Here is an 18,636-nt window from a genome sequence, read left to right on the forward strand (position 1 = left end):
TGAGGGAAGAGTGCTGGTGTGTGATGGGACACGTGGGTGTGCAGGCTGATGAGGGAAGGGTGCTGGTGTGTGATGGGACACGTGGGTGTGCAGGCTGATGAGGGAAGAGTGCTTGTGTGTGATGGGACACGTGGGTGTGCAGGCTGATGAGGGAAGAGTGCTGGTGTGTGATGGGACACGTGGGTGTGCAGGCTGATGAGGGAAGAGTGCTGGTGTGTGATGGGACACGTGGGTGTGCAGGCTGATGAGGGAAGAGTGCTGGTGTGTGATGGGACGTGTAGATGTGCAGGCTGATGAGGGAAGAGTGCTGGTGTGTGATGGGACACGTGGGTGTGCAGGCTGATGAGGGAAGAGTGCTCGTGTGTGATGGGACACGTGGGTGTGCAGGCTGATGAGGGAAGAGTGCTCGTGTGTGATGGGACACGTGGGTGTGCAGGCTGATGAGGGAAGAGTGCTCGTGTGTGATGGGACACGTGGGTCTGCAGGCTGATGAGGGAAGAGTGCTCGTGTGTGATGGGACGTGTAGATGTGCAGGCTGATGAGGGAAGAGTGCTCGTGTGTGATGGGACACGTGGGTGTGCAGGCTGATGAGGGAAGAGTGCTGGTGTGTGATGGGACGTGTAGATGTGCAGGCTGATGAGGGAAGAGTGCTCGTGTGTGATGGGACACGTGGGTGTGCAGGCTGATGAGGGAAGAGTGCTCGTGTGTGATGGGACACGTGGGTGTGCAGGCTGATGAGGGAAGAGTGCTCGTGTGTGATGGGACACGTGGGTGTGCAGGCTGATGAGGGAAGAGTGCTGGTGTGTGATGGGACACGTGGGTGTGCAGGCTGATGAGGGAAGAGTGCTGGTGTGTGATGGGACACGTGGGTGTGCAGGCTGATGAGGGAAGAGTGCTCGTGTGTGATGGAACGCGTGGGTGTGCAGGCTGATGAGGGAAGAGTGCTGGTGTGTGATGGGACACGTGGGTGTGCAGGCTGATGAGGGAAGAGTGCTGGTGTGTGATGGAACGCGTGGGTGTGCAGGCTGATGAGGGAAGAGTGCTCGTGTGTGATGGGACACGTGGGTGTGCAGGCTGATGAGGGAAGAGTGCTGGTGTGTGATGGGACACGTGGGTGTGCAGGCTGATGAGGGAAGAGTGCTGGTGTGTGATGGGACACGTGGGTGTGCAGGCTGATGAGGGAAGAGTGCTGGTGTGTGATGGAACGCGTGGGTGTGCAGGCTGATGAGGGAAGAGTGCTCGTGTGTGATGGGACACGTGGGTGTGCAGGCTGATGAGGGAAGAGTGCTGGTGTGTGATGGGACACGTGGGTGTGCAGGCTGATGAGGGAAGAGTGCTCGTGTGTGATGGGACACGTGGGTGTGCAGGCTGATGAGGGAAGAGTGCTGGTGTGTGATGGAACGCGTGGGTGTGCAGGCTGATGAGGGAAGAGTGCTCGTGTGTGATGGGACACGTGGGTGTGCAGGCTGATGAGGGAAGAGTGCTCGTGTGTGATGGAACGCGTGGGTGTGCAGGCTGATGAGGGAAGAGTGCTCGTGTGTGATGGGACACGTGGGTGTGCAGGCTGATGAGGGAAGAGTGCTCGTGTGTGATGGGACACGTGGGTGTGCAGGCTGATGAGGGAAGAGTGCTCGTGTGTGATGGGACACGTGGGTGTGCAGGCTGATGAGGTTGCGCAATCCCTGGGGCCGCTTCTCCTGGAATGGGCCGTGGTCCGACAAGTCCCCCGAGTGGACCCCTCAACTGCGAACGGAACTCATGGCGCACGGCAACAGCGAGGGCGTCTTCTGGATGAACTATGATGACTTTAAACGGTAAGTAAGGATAAATATCCGAGGGTGGCGTTGTGCTGTATTGGCTCGCACACTTGACTGGCAATCGCGGGGTAACCGGTTCGCTTTTTTGGCGCAGCAGTTGCAACATTGAGAGATGCCTGTATGCCCCCCCCCCCTGCTCCTGTCCACCTCGTTACATGGGCACACCGCAGTCAATCAGCAGGTTACACGGGGTGGGGAAAAGTGTGGGTGCTCTCACCTCTTCCAAGACGTCTGGGGATGCATGGAGGAGGAGACCAAAGTACCCTCTGTGGGGCTAACCAGAGTTACCTTTAGTTGCTGCTCCTCCACCAGCACTAGTTTGTGTGCGAAAGTAGTTGCAGAGCTGCTATTTAGTTTATTGGCACTTTTGTGTAAAAAAAAAATGCTTTTTGAGAGTTTTGGGTTCAGCTCTTTCCACCTGTCAAGCAGTGTGCCATAACCACATTAGCCACCAGGAATTCTGTCCAACATGTTTTTCTCTCTCTCTGTGACTGGTACACCGCTGCCCTGGGGGAGGCCTTAATCCAGCTGTCAATTGACAAAGGGCTGTCTTTTTAAGTTTGGTTATTGTTTTTCTCTTCTTGTGGAGCAAGATTTTCTGCGGTCCGATAGGGTGGCTGCGCATTGTCAGTGTGGGTGTAATGAACATTGTTCCCCCTTAGCAGGTTTCCAGATGTCAATTAGGCTTGGCTCAGAGAGGTGTTAGGCAGGCATTGTATATTTAACCATCGCCTTACCCAGAGATTGTGACATCTGTGGCCTTGTGGCAATTACTTTTAGGTTCCTGCAGTGATAAAAAATAATGCTTTTTCATAGAGTTGAAGTGTATTGTAAGCTCACACTCCTATTTACCTACAATTCTAATGGATATCTCAGCTGAAGCTGGAACGGCCAACAATGAGTTTCAGCTGTGGGGTTTATGTTTAAAGTATGAAAGGCATTTGACTGAAAACTCTGATCTCTTGAAAGTAGTTTCTGACAGTTGCGTTCGGCTGAGCTCCAAAACATCTCTCAGGAAAAATGTTTTGGCTGGAGTTCCATTTCTCCTTAATCTGAAAACGTTATAATATTCAAACAGCAGGTTACCACTTGCATAGCATTTTCCCTATAAGTGTAGGTAGGCTAATAACTCTGTAAACCTAAACTATTTTGTATTTTATCAGGTAAGGCCCACTGAGCTGTATAGCTCTTTATCAGAAGTGACCTTTCTACAAATGATAGCTCAACAAAGTGGTTTATCAATGTGGAAATTTATAGCAGACAAATGCTCTAAACGCATGTTTCTAAATGTGGATGGAAAAACCGGAGGACCTGGAAAAGAATTCACACGACCACGGGGAGAACATGCAAATTCCAAATATACAGGTGTGAGAGTTGGGGTTGAACCCCCCACAACTTCCTCCATACCAGGCGAGTTAGTTAACATCTCGCCACCGCGGCTCCCCAAATGCGTTAATGTGCGACAGTGGAGTGTAAATACTTTCCGGTCAGATCCCGTATTCAGTTCATATACTAAAAGGCAAATTAAAATATTCTACTTTTTGTTCATCTTAATCTCATTTTTTGTTGTTGCATGAGCAAGTAGGACAGTTCAAGATAGGGAAAGTCCATAGAAGGGATAGTGTTATGGATTTACATATTAACGGATATCAGGATTAGCTCTGGGAACGATTCAAAGCTCCAAGAGCAATGTTAACTCAATCACGGCATCCGTAGGTTGTTCCACACCACCTCACATGCAGGGTGTAATAAAAAAAAAGATGCATCACACTCCAATCTGGATTTTGTTCCATTTTAGAGATCTTCAGTTTTGGAACTGGGGAGACAAGTTTGATCTAAAGGCATCTGGGAGTATACATTGTCATTATCGTGAACATTGTCAGTGATCTCCATCGGACCCGATCATCATGATGATCTTAATTCTGAACATCGTCATTCTCATGTAATATTTAAATTATCTTGGGATTTTCATAAATTTGATCTATGTTTTCATTAGTTTACAATTTTCCACTACATTTATAACATTTCTCAGTCGGATTCGTAATGGTTTATTGAACAGATGCATGATTCACGCTGATTCTAAATGCTTTTGTAACTACATTGGCTTACATGGCAATTAGTATGCTGCCGGCTGAGTGATGTGGCAGAGATTCTCATTATAATATTAAGGTGCGTTTGAGCATAACACATTTTAGTCGATGCACGGCACGTGCTAAAATTGTGTTTGGGGGGGGGGGTGTTTATTTTCATCGCAAATACTCAGTATTGTTCAGGTTTTACAAAACATTGAAGGCACTTTGAATGGCCTGTTTTTGTGCAAGGTATTACGAAAGCGTGGACATCTGCAAGACGCACCCGGACTGGAATGAGGTGCGCCTGGCGGGCACCTTTCCCGTGTCCCACGGCAGGCCCATCTCTGCCACGCTCGTCAGCGTGTTTTACCACACCGAAGTAGATTTGACCCTGTTTCAAGAAGGTGCCAGGTGAGCTCTCCGCACATCTCATCACATTATTTGATCAGAAAAAGAAAACTTTAGAAGCAAAATAGCTTAAATGTGTCTCGTATGTATTCACCAAATATTCACGTCATCACCTGCAACAGCTTGCTTTAGGTCCTGGGGGGTTACTTGGTGGGCAGGAGAGGGCAGTTCAGCAAATGCAATTGTTGTACTTCACCATTGGAACCTCCTTAGCCAGGAGCAAAATGTGATAATTGTTTTTTTACCCTTTTATCTGGCAACAAAACTGACACCTTTTTTTTACAAGGAGTCATGTTTGCATTGACCACAATACCTGCGGTCGGAATGCAAACAAAAAACACAACTCTGATAATGATACGCACTGTCCTTGAAATTGATTGGTCCACACCCGAGACAGCTTTTCTTAGAGCCTAGTCTCACTTCACTTATAGAAGTGTTCGACTAAATAATAAGCCAATTTTTTTTAGTTTTCGTTTGTGGCCAGGTTGTTTTTGAAATACAAGTTAATACCTCAGTGGGCTTTGTCTAGGAGGATGGGCATGGTTTAGTATTGTATTTGTTTGCGTTTGTGTGATTTGTTTACATTTATTGTACTTTTCACTCCTATCGTGTTTTTGTATTGTTTGTTGTTGTTACGTTCTTACCTACCCCGACTTGACATCCGTGAAAAAGAGTTTTCTAGCTCATCGGATTCCTCCAGTATGAATATTCTTATTCTTTATATAATTTCCCAACGTTTACCGACTTGCACTGACCAGCACGGCGAGGTTTGATCCAATGACCCCATGACCTGTACAGCTTGACGAGGCTCTCCAGCAGCTGGCTGACAATGGCCTCCTGTCATGATGGTGTATCATTGTTCCTGCATGATAGTTTGACAGCTTTTTTTCTCCCCCACACTCTTAGGTTTTTTCAGTAAAGTCACGTAGGTAAAAAATACAATTAATAGAAACAAAATAAAATAATAATTTGTTTCTATTAATTAAATTTTTTACCTACGTGACTTTACCGAAAAAACCTAAGAGTGTGAATCCTTGCAGTCACGAAAGCTTCAAATCTAGAATTTTTCCCCCCCACTTCGTTTAACCTAACCGTGATTCTACCATGTTAGACATAATATAAATTCGTTGATTAAAATTGAGTCTTGCACTCGGGATACTTCCACCAAATTGTGTGCAAAGGATAGATTGCAATTCACGCACGTTTTTTCAACGTTTTCTTTAGGTTAATGGAATGAACAAGACGACGCGGATAAGACACTACCAATGAGAGAGTTGTGTACAAACGAAACTTAAATATATATATATTTTTAACTCGGTTTTTACAATTTATAGATTTTATGGTGGTGAGAGGAATGAATCAGAACCTGCCAAATTAATTTTCGTGGCATGATTGATGACGGTTAACCCACGCACCAGATAATGTTCGCAGGCACTGTGCAGTAGGCTAAAACAAAGCTGTCTGTTGAACACGTGGCAAAATCAGTTGTGTGTTTTTGTTCTCGAGGTCGTCTCTCGGCAAAACACGTTTTTGTTTTTTTGCCACGCAGGAGGGGAGACGACGTGGAGGGAAACATTCTGGATCTGTGCATTGTCATCTACCAAGTCACCACGGACAAAAAAGAGAAGATGTGTTTGGAGAAGGTCATTGTGCACAGCCAGAGGGCTGTGAAGAAGTTTGTGGGCTGCAGCAGCATGCTGGCGCCTGGCCAGTACGCCATCATTTGTCTGGCCTTCAACCACTGGCAAACCGCTGGTCCCACCTCACCCAATTCACCGACAGGTGAGGCTGGGATCTTACTGCCTTCCCTGCATTAGTACTCTGGACATTGACAGCTCTTGGGCTCAAACATCCTCCATAAGAGAGGTGTTTGGGTTAGATCGCAAAAATGTAAATGCATCGTTAAACCCGCCACCACCCGACACAGCCAACTAGTAAGGTTTGTCACGTAAACAGAACGTGGCCAATTAGTTACTGGTACAGCACACCGGTGTGTTGGAGAGTAAATTCACAGTATTTACAGTTTGAGTAGCGTGACGTTTCGCCAGTAATTACAACCAGCATTATCAGGCGCAGCCAGAGTTGTGGAGAAATCCTCCTCCTGTTTCGGAGGAATAAATGTGATGTCGTCACTTGTGAGCCATTGCATTACAAGACATTCCTGCGGAGGGAGCTGGTAGGAACGTTGGGTTGCTCGGTCAATGGCTGCGTGGTGTATTCCGCAAATATGGCCGACTGTGAGGGTGGGCACAAGCCGTCGTGAGTAGGTTAAACGTTGAGTTTTATAAGGGCACCACGGGATGACCAGCCCCTCTCCACCCAGCTCCACCCCTCCCACCCCCCACCCAGCCTCACCCTCCCCACCCAGCCCCTCCCCTCCCCACCCAGCCCCTCCCCACCCCTCCCATTTTTGGATGCACGACGGACGGACACAATAATCTGTGGCCTGGTGGAACCAGGTGGTTCCTACCAGTATAACCCACATCTATCCTGTCCGATCTTGAGCTGTCTTTTTCATTTCGCTTGTTACCTTCCCCTCCCCCCACCCCTCGTGTTCACTACTTTCCTTCTCATGCCTCTTGGCCTCTTTGTCAAATCCATCCCTGCAGAAATGTTGCTTCCATGAAATTGTAATTGAGTCCATTCAATCTTGAACCTGTTAATTTGCGGAGTTATGCTCAATGGCGAAGTTATACTTTTTTGTTTTCTCCATTTTAGGGATATTTTGCTGTCTCTGTGAAATATTTGATAATTTGGAAAAATAAATGGATTGTGAAAATACAGATGTTTTTGTTTCCGATAAAGGCCGATGAACAGAATGCTTAAAGCGTGGTGAAAAACACGAGGTTATGTTTTTCAAATTTACTCGGTACATGAAATCTCGATTTTATAGGTAAATTATTTAATGATATGCATGATATGCTTTATTTTGTTATTACAGGTATTATGACCATTCGGTATTATACAAATGAAAGCCAATGTTATAAAATCATAATTAATGTCAAGCTCCATGCAATGGCTCATATCGATGTAAGAATAGCTTTTTAAACACTACATAGTTACTGCCAAATATCAGTCATTAAGCCCAACAAAGACTGAGATGCCCCATATAGCCTTAACAAACTTCTGGTGCAAAGTACTGTTAGCGATTACCTAAGAAGGCCGGTTCGGTACACGAGGTTGTTCAACTGGAAAACTTTCATTTGTATGTAATAACTTATCTGTGGGGGGGCGGGCGGGGGGGGTACAAACGACAGGTGACTTGACCCTAATGAGATTTAAATGTCTCTCACAACGTGTTCAAAACAATCCTGTCCGTACATGCAGGCAAGCTGCCGAGTCCCTGCAGCTACATCCTGGCCGTGCACAGCTCCAAGTCGGTGTTTGTGGAGCAGCTGGTGCTGCCCCCCAGCGTGCTGGCCAGCGCCGTTATTAATTTAGCCGTCAACAAGGGGCAATGCCATGAGGTGAGCTGAACAAACGTCGGGGGGGGGGGAGGGGGGCACGTTGGCTAGTGGGCCCCCCACTTTTTTTTATTCGCGCGCGGTTAGCGAAAGCGTGGCGACCGATGGGGTCCCTGTTATGCCCGATGGGGTAAATTGCCATGGCAATATGCGGTTTCAACCGTTTTGTCACGATGTGAATTATGCAGATGGCAAGGGACTTGTGTGCGCTGGCGGTGGTGTACAGAGAAGGTGCAGTGTTAATGATGGTGATCATTTTATTTTTTGGTTTGGGTTGGCCTTTTGGCATCTGATAAAAGGTTTTGTTTTTTCCCTACACATTACCCTTATGAATTTTTAACATCCATCTTGGAGCACTATGATGTTCATCGCATTAGATCAGATTCGAAGGTGTTGCTTATTTGTCCAAGTGTGCTGAGGTCGTGAATTTTATGATTGTGATAAACTTACAATCTCGTATTTGCAATAATAGTAAGTGGTGATTTTATTTGTAGGCCTCCACGGTTATTTATCTGAACCTCGACTATACTTTCAATTTTCTTTCGTAAGCATCAGCATTTTTTACGCCGAGGCTTCACAATGGTATTTTTTTAAGATTTTAATATTCCGTGATATTTTTGTCTTGTCTGTATGAGGCAAAATTGAGAAGTTAGTTTATCGCAATGCATAGTGCTTAAAGTGACTACAAAAAGCACAATTCTGTATCTCCTGCCTTCTATTCTGAGTGCTCTTTTTCGCTGCTTTTGGAAAGAAAAACGAGCATGGCATTTGTTTAGTCGATTGCTATCACAAGCCATGTGATACTTACTGCTGAACGAGGCCTCCCCACGTCATCTCCATCTCTCGTGACCCTGCGATGTCGTAATCCATCTCACTCATGCACATGATCAAAACGGGCCCTCTATGACCATGCGGGTGAGGGGGGGGGGCTTTCATCTGGCAGTGTAACGACGTAACATAACAGCACGTTCGTTAAACATCGTGTCGCGCAAGAATGAAAACCTGACCGGTGGAAATCCCTAGGCGCGGGAGGGCATGTCGTGCTACTATCTGACGCAAGGCTGGGCGGGCCTCATCGTGGTGGTGGAGAATCGCCACCCTGACCGCTACTTGCAGGTCGTGTGCGACTGCTCCGACAGCTTCAACGTCGTTTCCACTCGCGGGGGGCTCAAGACGGCCGACAGCGTGCCTCCGCTCAACCGGTACGCACGCACGTCTCCTGTGACGAGCTCTTCATTCGGTCATCATTCAGGGATTGTTAAAGATAATCACATCGTGCGGGGTGTTGTACAGGAGTGGAGACCCAAGAGAGGAAGATCTACGGGTCAGATGGGTGGTGCGTGACGTGGTGGAGTTTGCGTGACATGACGAGGGTGTGATTGGCGGCAACAACACTGGCACCAGTGATATTCTGACCTTGATTTTCTACGGTAGCCACTGCTGGAGTTTATGATTCTAGATTTGAAGCTTTCGTGACTGCAAGGATTCATACTCTTAGGTTTTTTCGGTAAAGTCACGTAGGTAAAAAATCTAATTAAAATTAATAAAAGTTAAATAAAAATAAAAATCACGACGTTTCCGAGGCAACACAAGCTTCCGTCTTCAGGTGAAGTTTATGATACCCGACATTTTACGAACTTTGTAAGCACTCCCGAATGGGCTTCTTTTTTTGTCTCCATTATAAATCGGTGTGGGCGGGAGGTCACTGACGATGTCCACTGCTTGTTCCCCAACAGGCAGGTGCTGCTGATCCTGTCCCAGCTGGAGGCAAACAGCGGCTTCTCGGTCACGCACCGACTACAACATCGTAAAGCCGGATCGCCGGGCCTCGGGGACTGGGGTCCCCGGGGCCACAACCACGAACCTCGGTTGGGACCCGGTCTGGGGTTACACTCCCCCCGGCCTCTGTAGCGCCAAGCTGGGCGACGCCACAGACTGTTGTCCCTTGCAAAAGGGGCTACGGCCACTGCAGCTCGTCGCGTGATTTATTGCTGCTCTCCTTTGTATCCTCATGGGAATGACTTGATAATTTTCTGACTCCCCCTCCTCCTACGTGTGTGTTCCTGCTAAACGTCGGCAGAATGGCAATCCTCAGTAGTCGTAACACCAAATACCACTTTGCAGGCAACCCCCACTAACTTGTGCGTGTCCAAGAGGCACTACGAGCGTTCTGGTATTTATTGGTGCTGCTATCTCGAAGAGACGGCGTGTTCGTATTTGAAAAAGGCAGTCACTGGAAAGTAATTCTAATTACATTACCTGAATATTGCAGTAAAATGCATCTCAGTGTTTTGTGTATATATGATGTAATTACATTTTTTTGAGAGATTCTATTTAACTTTTAATGATGTGCATCCATTTACTGTATTTGAAAATGCTTTTTGAAAAACTGCATTTTCATCTATTCCAACTACCTATCACGATATGTCCTGTTTTTGGGGGGGAATGGGGTTTCTGTGAGCTTGAAACATTTTAGCTTGGCTCAGAATCAATAGGCAATCCACGTGTCCATTGTATTACCATGTCATGTGTAGGTACAATACACTTGATTCTCAATGTAGCATTGTCGTTGTAATGGGAGTGCTGTCGGTGATTACACGTTTCGATGTCCCCACAAAGGTTCTGAAGCGGCTGTATTTACCCGACTAACAACCGGGCTTTAATGTTGGCGAGACGGCACAAGGCGTAATTTGACGCGCAGTTGTCTGCAAAATACAAAAAAATATCACGACGGCCGTGTCTCGCTGCGCTGAATTTCTTTCGTGGCAGAAGCTGTCGAATAGACTCCAATATTAACGGATGGAAATTATACATACTGATTATAAATGTTTAGGAAAGTAATGAGCATCTCCTTTACCCAGGAAGCAAATTCATCAACACATTTGTCAATAACACTTGACGTAAAAGGCGAGCATTATGTGATGGATGATGTGTTGTGGTCGATGGCCCTCCTTGATAGCAGACACACTGTAGAGTAAAAAACATATCTTCGTTATAAGTTGACACAGGAAGGCTGCGTTGAGCCTCGATTTTGATGATGAGCCCCGATTGAAATGTTCGGCCACTTTGAGAGCATTTTGAAAGTGGCCGAACTCAAAACTTCCATTGAAAATTCACACATGCACAAGGGGATTAATGCTTAAATAGTCGTACAAATGTTCAGGCAACCACCTTTTTTTTACTGTCGTATACCAGTCATCTCATAGCCCTGCAGCCTGGGAGGTGTCTATGCACATGGGCATTTCTGTGTGACTCATCAACCCCGCCCAACAGCTTCTGCATTTCAAATCGTGTACGCACACACGCGCAAGACACTGGGACATTCGCATGTTTATTTATTATATATTTTACTCTGACCAAATCACCCGAAATGCGCCCATTCTCGTCAGATGTAAGCGAAGCAGGGTTGAGCCTGGATAGTGCCTTGTGTTGGTGAGCATCACTCGCATCATGTTGTAATCAATGTGCCCACATCTATACTGCAACCCGCTTTGGTCCGCACGATGAAGTGTGGTCGAACAATACCCACAACCCACAGAATGGGGAGGCCCTCATCCAGCAGTGGATTGAACGAATGGGTTTCATGTAGATATTTTGGAATGTTGGAATCAAATTAAATGCGATAATGCAACTTCAATAGCGATGTTACAAAGAGTAAATGATGCAAAAGGCTCCCAAATTATCCCATAAATATACTTTTGCTCTTTGAAATGTTGGTTCACCCCTTGTAAACATGTGTCTTGAAGTTGATCGTATTTGCTGCTCAGGTTTTTGGAGTCTATGTAATAGTGTAAATCTCACAATGATATTTTATCTTAGATTTCACCACTCTGACCCATTGTCAACCACATTCCCTCTCAATTTGCAGATAATATCCGACTGGGAGCCTCGTGTAATTGGCAACCCATTTCCCCTCGTGTGCTTCACTCTTCAATGCTCGGCTGTGTATCGATGTGAGGCTGGGCTTACACTGTACAAGTAGTGAATCGGTAATTTGGTTCTGTGTTGCATCTCGTCCATGGACACTTGATCTCGGTGTAACTGTGTATCCATTCGTATTGTTGTCTGTACACGGGGGGGGGGGGGGGTATGCTCTGCGTGGCGTGCACAGTTATTTATTAGGATAATAAAGGGGTGGTTATCACAACTGCCTGTCCATTTGAAAATGTGCTACATTGGGAATCAAGCACAGTGACTGGTGGATTAAGTGATATTTTCGTTTTCATACGGTGTTGCTGATTATTTTGGTAGTTGTACCTTGTTGCTGTTGCTCTTGTCGTTTTGGCGAGCCAGAAAGATGACCACTTGCGAAGGAGAGACGATGTCCTGGTATCTTGAGTTCTCATCCGGCGAAGCAACGTAAACTTGAATAATGTAACATCTCAAATCATTGCTCGCTCATGCAGTTGTCCCTGTAGAGCGGTGGTTCTTAACCTGGGGGGGTGCGAGACATGGCCAGATGTTTTTAGTACTACTTTGTTTCATCAACCCCTATGTATTTATTAACATAAATGTCTTTAACGCAGTAAAGGTGAAGAACCACTGGCGTTAAGGTTGGGTGGGGGTGGCTGCCAAGGAGAAAGCCTGCCGCATAAGTGATTGCACAGCGGCGGCAAGACGGCCGTTGTTTTCATTCGTATTCAATGTGAAGGTAAAAGGGAAGAGAGATGAGTGAAATCAGGTGCTCTGGACACTTTGGAATATATTTACGGGTGAGGTCAAGTTTGCGAGGTAATAAATCAGCATTTCCCAGCCTGTCGGTACAGCAATAGTGCTAAGTTGTAAGTTCGAAAATTATCCTGTTTGCTGGGAATTTTCCCTCTTTGGCGTTGGAAGACTTAAAAAGTTATGCTTTCATGTAAAACAGATTAATCTCATCGGCAATGATGATCTAACTACCAGCCTCTTCAGACTTTTTTTTTAAGGCGTGTTTTTTTAAATCTCTCGAACGCATTTCGCGTGTACATTCCTACGTTTGTGATGCATTCGCGTTTCTGAATCTGTCAACTTTTGCTTCTGTGACTTCGACGGGTGTGGAAGAGCGTGTGGGCTCAAGGACGATCGTTGGGGAGCCCGCGTCTCCGCTAAATGTCACGGCATCTGAATTCCTTGCGTCGTCCATGCGCGTATTGTAGGAGCGCAAATGACGTGACGAAAATCCGCCTCCCATGAGCAAGTCGGCAGCTTGTTAGTTGGCCTCAATAGGAACGGAAAGATTTTAACTGCACCTCGGCATGTGTTGCAAGGTCTTGCTCTCTCAGTGCTTTGATCCCATCACGCCTGTCACTTAAGCGACTTGATGAGAATCAGGCCTTTGACGTGGAGCCTGAAATTGCGTTGAGCTGAGTTTAGACGTTTTTCCCATCACCTGTGAAGCTGCTGGGGGAAAAAGTACCCAAATAAATGTTACTGGTGAGCCACTTTCATCCAAAAAAATGTGTTGAATGGGCAATTTGTTTTCGCTGTTGATGCAAGTTTGGACCAGCAGTGCTTGTTGTGAGGGTGGTGGCTCAAGGTTAACCTGCACTTTTGTATAAAACGTGAAGCGAATGAAACGCTTGTCTGCGACGTTCCCCTCTTACACGTTGTACCTTCATTGTTGTAATGCCTCGATGCCAAAATAGCATATGTTTCTCGGATATAGATGTACGCACACCGTTTAGAGCATCGTACTTGCCTCCCATCGCTCTTTAACGACCCATGACAATGTAAAACAGGGTTGCAGTACGCGCGTTCAAGCTGGTGCTCATCTTTGGCTCCGAATCGACACAGTTGAACGGCCAACCGTGTTGATTCGGAGCGTGTCAGGGACCAGCGTATGAATCGAGTTGTCCACACACATTCTTATTCTTTGGATCTTTCGGTAAAGTCCCGTAGATGGGTTCAAAGACAATAACAAAAAAACTACGACGTTTCGATCAAGCGTTCGTCATGCTGATGTTCGGATCGAAAGGTAGTTTTTTGTTATTTTCTTCGAAGCTATCTACGTGACTTTACCAAAAGACTCAAAGAATATGAATTCCTGCAGTCACGAAAGCTTTAAGTCAAGAGTTGTACACACACGTTTTGCGCGAGTTGCCTATCGCCAGACTATAAGCTGAATTTGGTTTTGACATTTATCCTCGCCAGAAACTCGATTGCACGATGCTTATCACGCAGCAGCAGCAGCACATCGCATTGCATTCCTATGTTGTAAATACCCAGACTGCTTTGCGCACTTGACACACGAGGTGTTTCCCAGCTGTTGCACACCTGCTCACGTGACATTTCTGCGATGTCACTCGGCGACGTCATCCACAACAGGAGTGGGGGGGGGTGCAGATTCAGCTTTTGAACATTGATCGGCAACTGGATTGGAGGTGGCTTATACACGAACGTGGTTGCTGCTTGTGAGAGCTGAGACGATGCATGTCTGCTTATGATGCACATCGGGAAATCCTTCGCGGAAGAGATGCGGGTGCGGTTTGAATTGTTTTTTTCTTGTGGCTGTTGGGTTAATCTGTCCAAAATAATAGTTTCATCAGCTTTTAACAACCCAACGTGTAGTGCCATTTAATGTAATGTGTGTAGCACATTGTTTATTGTGTCCAAGGGTATTTTGATAATTAACATTTATACGATACCATGTAATAAGAGTGCTCCAGATTAAAATGTTCTAAGGAGCTGGACTAAGATACGCTAAAATATTACCGTAATCAAACGAGATTACCTTCTGTTAACTGACAATCGGATACTATCTGAAGCTGTGACAGACTTTTGTAATATTTTTTAATCATTATAAATTGATCAGGTCGGTGACCATCAGTTGTGACGAACCTCTGGTCGCTTAGGTTCGATTCCCAACCACGGGAGAGAAAAAAAATCATTGGTGAGCGATTCCTGGGGCCCACCCATCTTCACCAGCCTGCACTGACCAGCGTGGTGAAGTATGGTCAACCTCCACATGGTGGTGGGTAGGCTCTCAATCCAGCAGTGGATTGACAAAGGGCTGTGAATTACCTTCGTTATTGTTCGTGGTGCATGGCATGGGTTACACGTGTTGGTCTACGTGTTAATTGTGGGAAAGCAAGTGCCCAGTTGATTTGTATTTAACTGTTTTGGTTTTATATGTATTTTTTTGATATACAACCTCGGTCAAACTACTGTTTTAAAGAGCTTGAGCACTCGTATTTTCTAAAGGTTTTAGGGTGCTGCCGGTTATTATACCATCATGCGATAAGATGCGCGGACGAGTTGAACAATGCCACTTTCCCAATGTGAATCTGCCGTAGAATTGCAATGACGCTTGTAAAGAAATACTGGTAAAGCATTGTATTTTTATAAAGTCCATAATGCAGATAACGTCACTATGCATAACCTCTCCCAGTGCTATAGTTCTACGCTAGGTAATGTACGTGTGTGTGTGTTGCCGCTGCAAGTTCACTTGTGCATGGGTTAACTTGGTTTCGTGGTCTCTTTGCGCCATGTGTTGGTGAGCCGTTAAACAGCTGAAAAGTGTAACACTTTTGCTCGTTACTTATTATGGCATTCATTTGAGCTGTTTAGGCTGCTGCTATTACGGCACAGAGCATCTAAAGCAAACAGAAAAGCCTGTCACGGTTACAGTGTCCGTTAACATCATGGAAGCATGTGGTCCACATGAATTCTGAAACCACAATAATCACAAGACATAATTATTTCACGAAAATTTTTTAGACACCTTTAAAATAAATATATACAGTAAGTTTTATTTTCCACCTCGGAGATCAGAAGTGTAATCATATTGCAGCTGGCTTCTTGATAAAAAAAAACAAAACCAGTCAGACGAGTCCCACGAATGCAAAACGTTCACAGTTTTAGCTTTGTCACGCTTCTAACCGCACGTGACCAGGAACAGATGACTCACAATGTTGATGCGTACAGTGAGTGCGCACGCCATGTCCGCCAGGACGGGCTATGTGAGATTGAGCAGCCCCTTGCACGAGACGTGTCAATGCCAGTGAGTGGCTACACTTCGCTTGTGGGGGGCCCGCTTGTGTGCCCCCCACACCGTCGATTGGCAACTCCAGTGAGGCGACTGGTGGTGTCAGTGCCGGATTAAGCTTGCGCAGGGCCTGTAGCATATGACATAAAGGGGCCCTAAACATGTGTTAAACACATTTTTTACTTGCATAGTAAAGTAATTGTACTTTTTTATTCGCTGTACAGCCAGATAATACGACTAATCGCTAACCTTAAACACCCGGTCGTTCGTAAAAGTTGAAGGCGGTATAGTACTATAGTAATAGAGCAAGTGCAGAATCACTGAACCGGAATTGATAGCTTGAAAGCATTTAGCGCCGGGCCTTTGAAAGCGCGGGGCTACTACATATGGAGTGTAGCTGGTGGGGTAGGGTTCATGCTGTTGATGCAGCTAAAGTAGCTACATATGTAGTAGCTACTACATATGTAGCTACTTGTGCTACTGGGATAATCCGGCACGGGGTGGTGTTTATCCAATCTCACATTGCCCACCATTCTCTGCGAACGATTAATGATTATTGGTGCTGCATCAACAGCATGAACCCTACCCCACCAGCTAAACTACAAATATCGATACTGCGTGTTTTTAGCCCATCAGCCGATTGTATAGCCAGACCAATATTATTCGGCAGCATTAGTTTAAGCGAGCACACTGCTTGTTTGCGTTATCCTCCAGTATATTAAGGCTCACTGCCACCCTCTGTGACATGACATGGGCCAATTTGGCCAACATTTCCACGTCTTTCGGGAACGGTAAAAACATTTTTAAAGTAACTGCTTTTATTGCACGTGCCGACAGAGGCGTGAAATATGAGACTCGTCAGGTGATTATTCCCGCATCATGTCATGTAACATTGAATTAACAAAAACGCCCCTCTTGAAGTTATTTGTTAAAGAAATGCGGACCTTGAAAACAAACATTGTTAGTCTGAAAAGTGGTGAAACAACATTACAAAACAGGGGGGGGGGGGGAACCAGGAACCAGACGTTGCCAAACACTAACCACAGAATGTGACTTCTACGTTTTTTGTTTCCATGAAATGCTACGCCCTAATATGGTTTATCCAGCAAATACAGCACTGTTTTGTATACAACAAAACCTATCCAGTAAAACGAATGTCTCAAACACGAGTCGTCAAAATGAGGCAAATATTTAGAACGAATCATTTATTACATCTCGCACCGTCCCACTACGCTGTCACCTTGTCCCTACATTCAACACGCATTACTACTACATGGAGTCTCGTCTTACTCTTAGCATAAGACTGATAATCGTCGACTGCTGTTATGCAATAACACAATCTTAAGGCGTCATTCAAACGTTAACAACGTTTATCACGTGCGCATAAACCAAACGCTCGTGTGGTGGGAAAGGGAAGAGCATATACATGCTGATGAAGCTTGGACAATCAACATTTCTTCCTTGGGGAGGTGGGAGGTGGGTGGTGGGTGGGCCCAACAACACACGGGTTTTAATCATGTTGATAACGTTCAAATGTCCTTTAGGTGAACTGCGATTAAATCGAAATTTGAGAACATGGCCCGCTTAGAAATTTTACTCTGTTCAGATAATAGTTGTATAATTTCTGCCATCTGTTACCATTTCCAACAATTTTTTTTTGCCCATTTTTGGACATGCAGCGAATGAAACTTGGCCATTCTCGATGGGTTTTGCTCACGGCGTGCTGCGAGCGTGTTGGGTGTGATATCTTGTGCGGTTTAGCTCACTGTAGCAGCCAGGAGCATATGTAGCAACATATAGAAATACAACGAATCGTCACTTCCCGTGATTATCAACTTACAATCTGGCCTTCCGGGCTTACGTTATCAAGCAGAAAATGCTGAAACGCTTTTTTTTGTAATATGGAGACACAAACGGAAATACATTAAAATGTTATTACCCTTAATGCTTCAATAAAAATAAGTTAATGCATTTTTTAAATAGCCAATACAACATTCATTTTGCTTGGGAGGATGTTGCAACTCATTAGCACCGCGTTTGCTTCGTTCTGTCGTACACAGTAGAAAGACGACTGGGCTTACTCATTTGGGGCAGCTGATCTTTGGCGCAGCTGCTGCTTCGTCGTTACGTGATGAGAGGTGCCATTGTCAACTAGCGCATAAGCCGCAGCCGTCCGTTGGGAGAGAGTGTGCACATGGTGCCATTTCAATATGCTGCTTGTTGTATGTCTGAAAAAGTTTTAAAGACATGCCTTATGTAAAATGTATGAGAGCAAAGAAAAACGAGTATGGGAGTATGTTCAGATGAACTTATGGCAATGAATGTGTTTTTTTTAAGTCTGTGAGAAAATTATGGTGATGGTGTACATTTTCTGTAAAGAGAGAAGATAATTGTCTATTCCAAACATATTGCCTGTAAATGTAAGTCTGTAAAGGTGAAACACAAATAAAACTTTCCTATTGACACACGTGCTTGGAATCGCATGCGTGGAACAAACACCGAGACAGATATTGCACTGAGAGACAAGTAAGGTCACGCCCGAGACAAGGTTGTCAGCCGACGAGATGGAGTAACCAACATCAGCTGGTGTGCAGGCACTACATATGGATTGTTACATCGCAAGGCCGTGAATGATTGGGGATGTTTGTGCATGACCTTCATCCAGCAGTGGATTGACCACAGCTGATGATGGATTGGCAAACTATGTGCGGAGTGTAATTGGCCTGCGTCTGCAAGAGCGGATCAATCCCACTCTTGATTCTAATTGCCATCGCTTCCACGACATTCTGCACCAGTTTTGGTGTTTTTTGCTACTTTGTTGCGCCAACAAAATAATCGCCCTTGTTATTGGAACGTGGTTGTTACTGCATGCTGTTACACACTGTAGTTGTAAGACAGATAACACATTCATC

At 45.5% G+C, this 18,636-nt stretch overlaps 1 protein-coding gene across 1 annotated transcript in view; it reads left to right on the forward strand.

Moving 5' to 3' along the window:
• Positions 1-18,189, forward strand: part of CAPN15 (calpain 15) — a 36,260-nt gene extending 18,071 nt beyond the window's left edge. The window contains exons 8-13 of the mRNA XM_078610788.1: positions 1,662-1,814; positions 4,139-4,300; positions 5,847-6,079; positions 7,625-7,764; positions 8,785-8,963; positions 9,498-18,189. Of these exons, the coding sequence (XP_078466914.1) occupies positions 1,662-1,814; positions 4,139-4,300; positions 5,847-6,079; positions 7,625-7,764; positions 8,785-8,963; positions 9,498-9,672 (1,042 nt within the window). The 3' untranslated portion in view covers positions 9,673-18,189. The remainder of the gene's footprint in view (positions 1-1,661; positions 1,815-4,138; positions 4,301-5,846; positions 6,080-7,624; positions 7,765-8,784; positions 8,964-9,497) is intronic.
• Positions 18,190-18,636: the final 447 nt, after the last annotated feature.

The sequence above is a fragment of the Lampetra planeri genome, chromosome 35 (assembly GCF_965212315.1).
Source record: "Lampetra planeri chromosome 35, kcLamPlan1.2.h2, whole genome shotgun sequence".
NCBI lineage: Eukaryota > Metazoa > Chordata > Hyperoartia > Petromyzontiformes > Petromyzontidae > Lampetra > Lampetra planeri.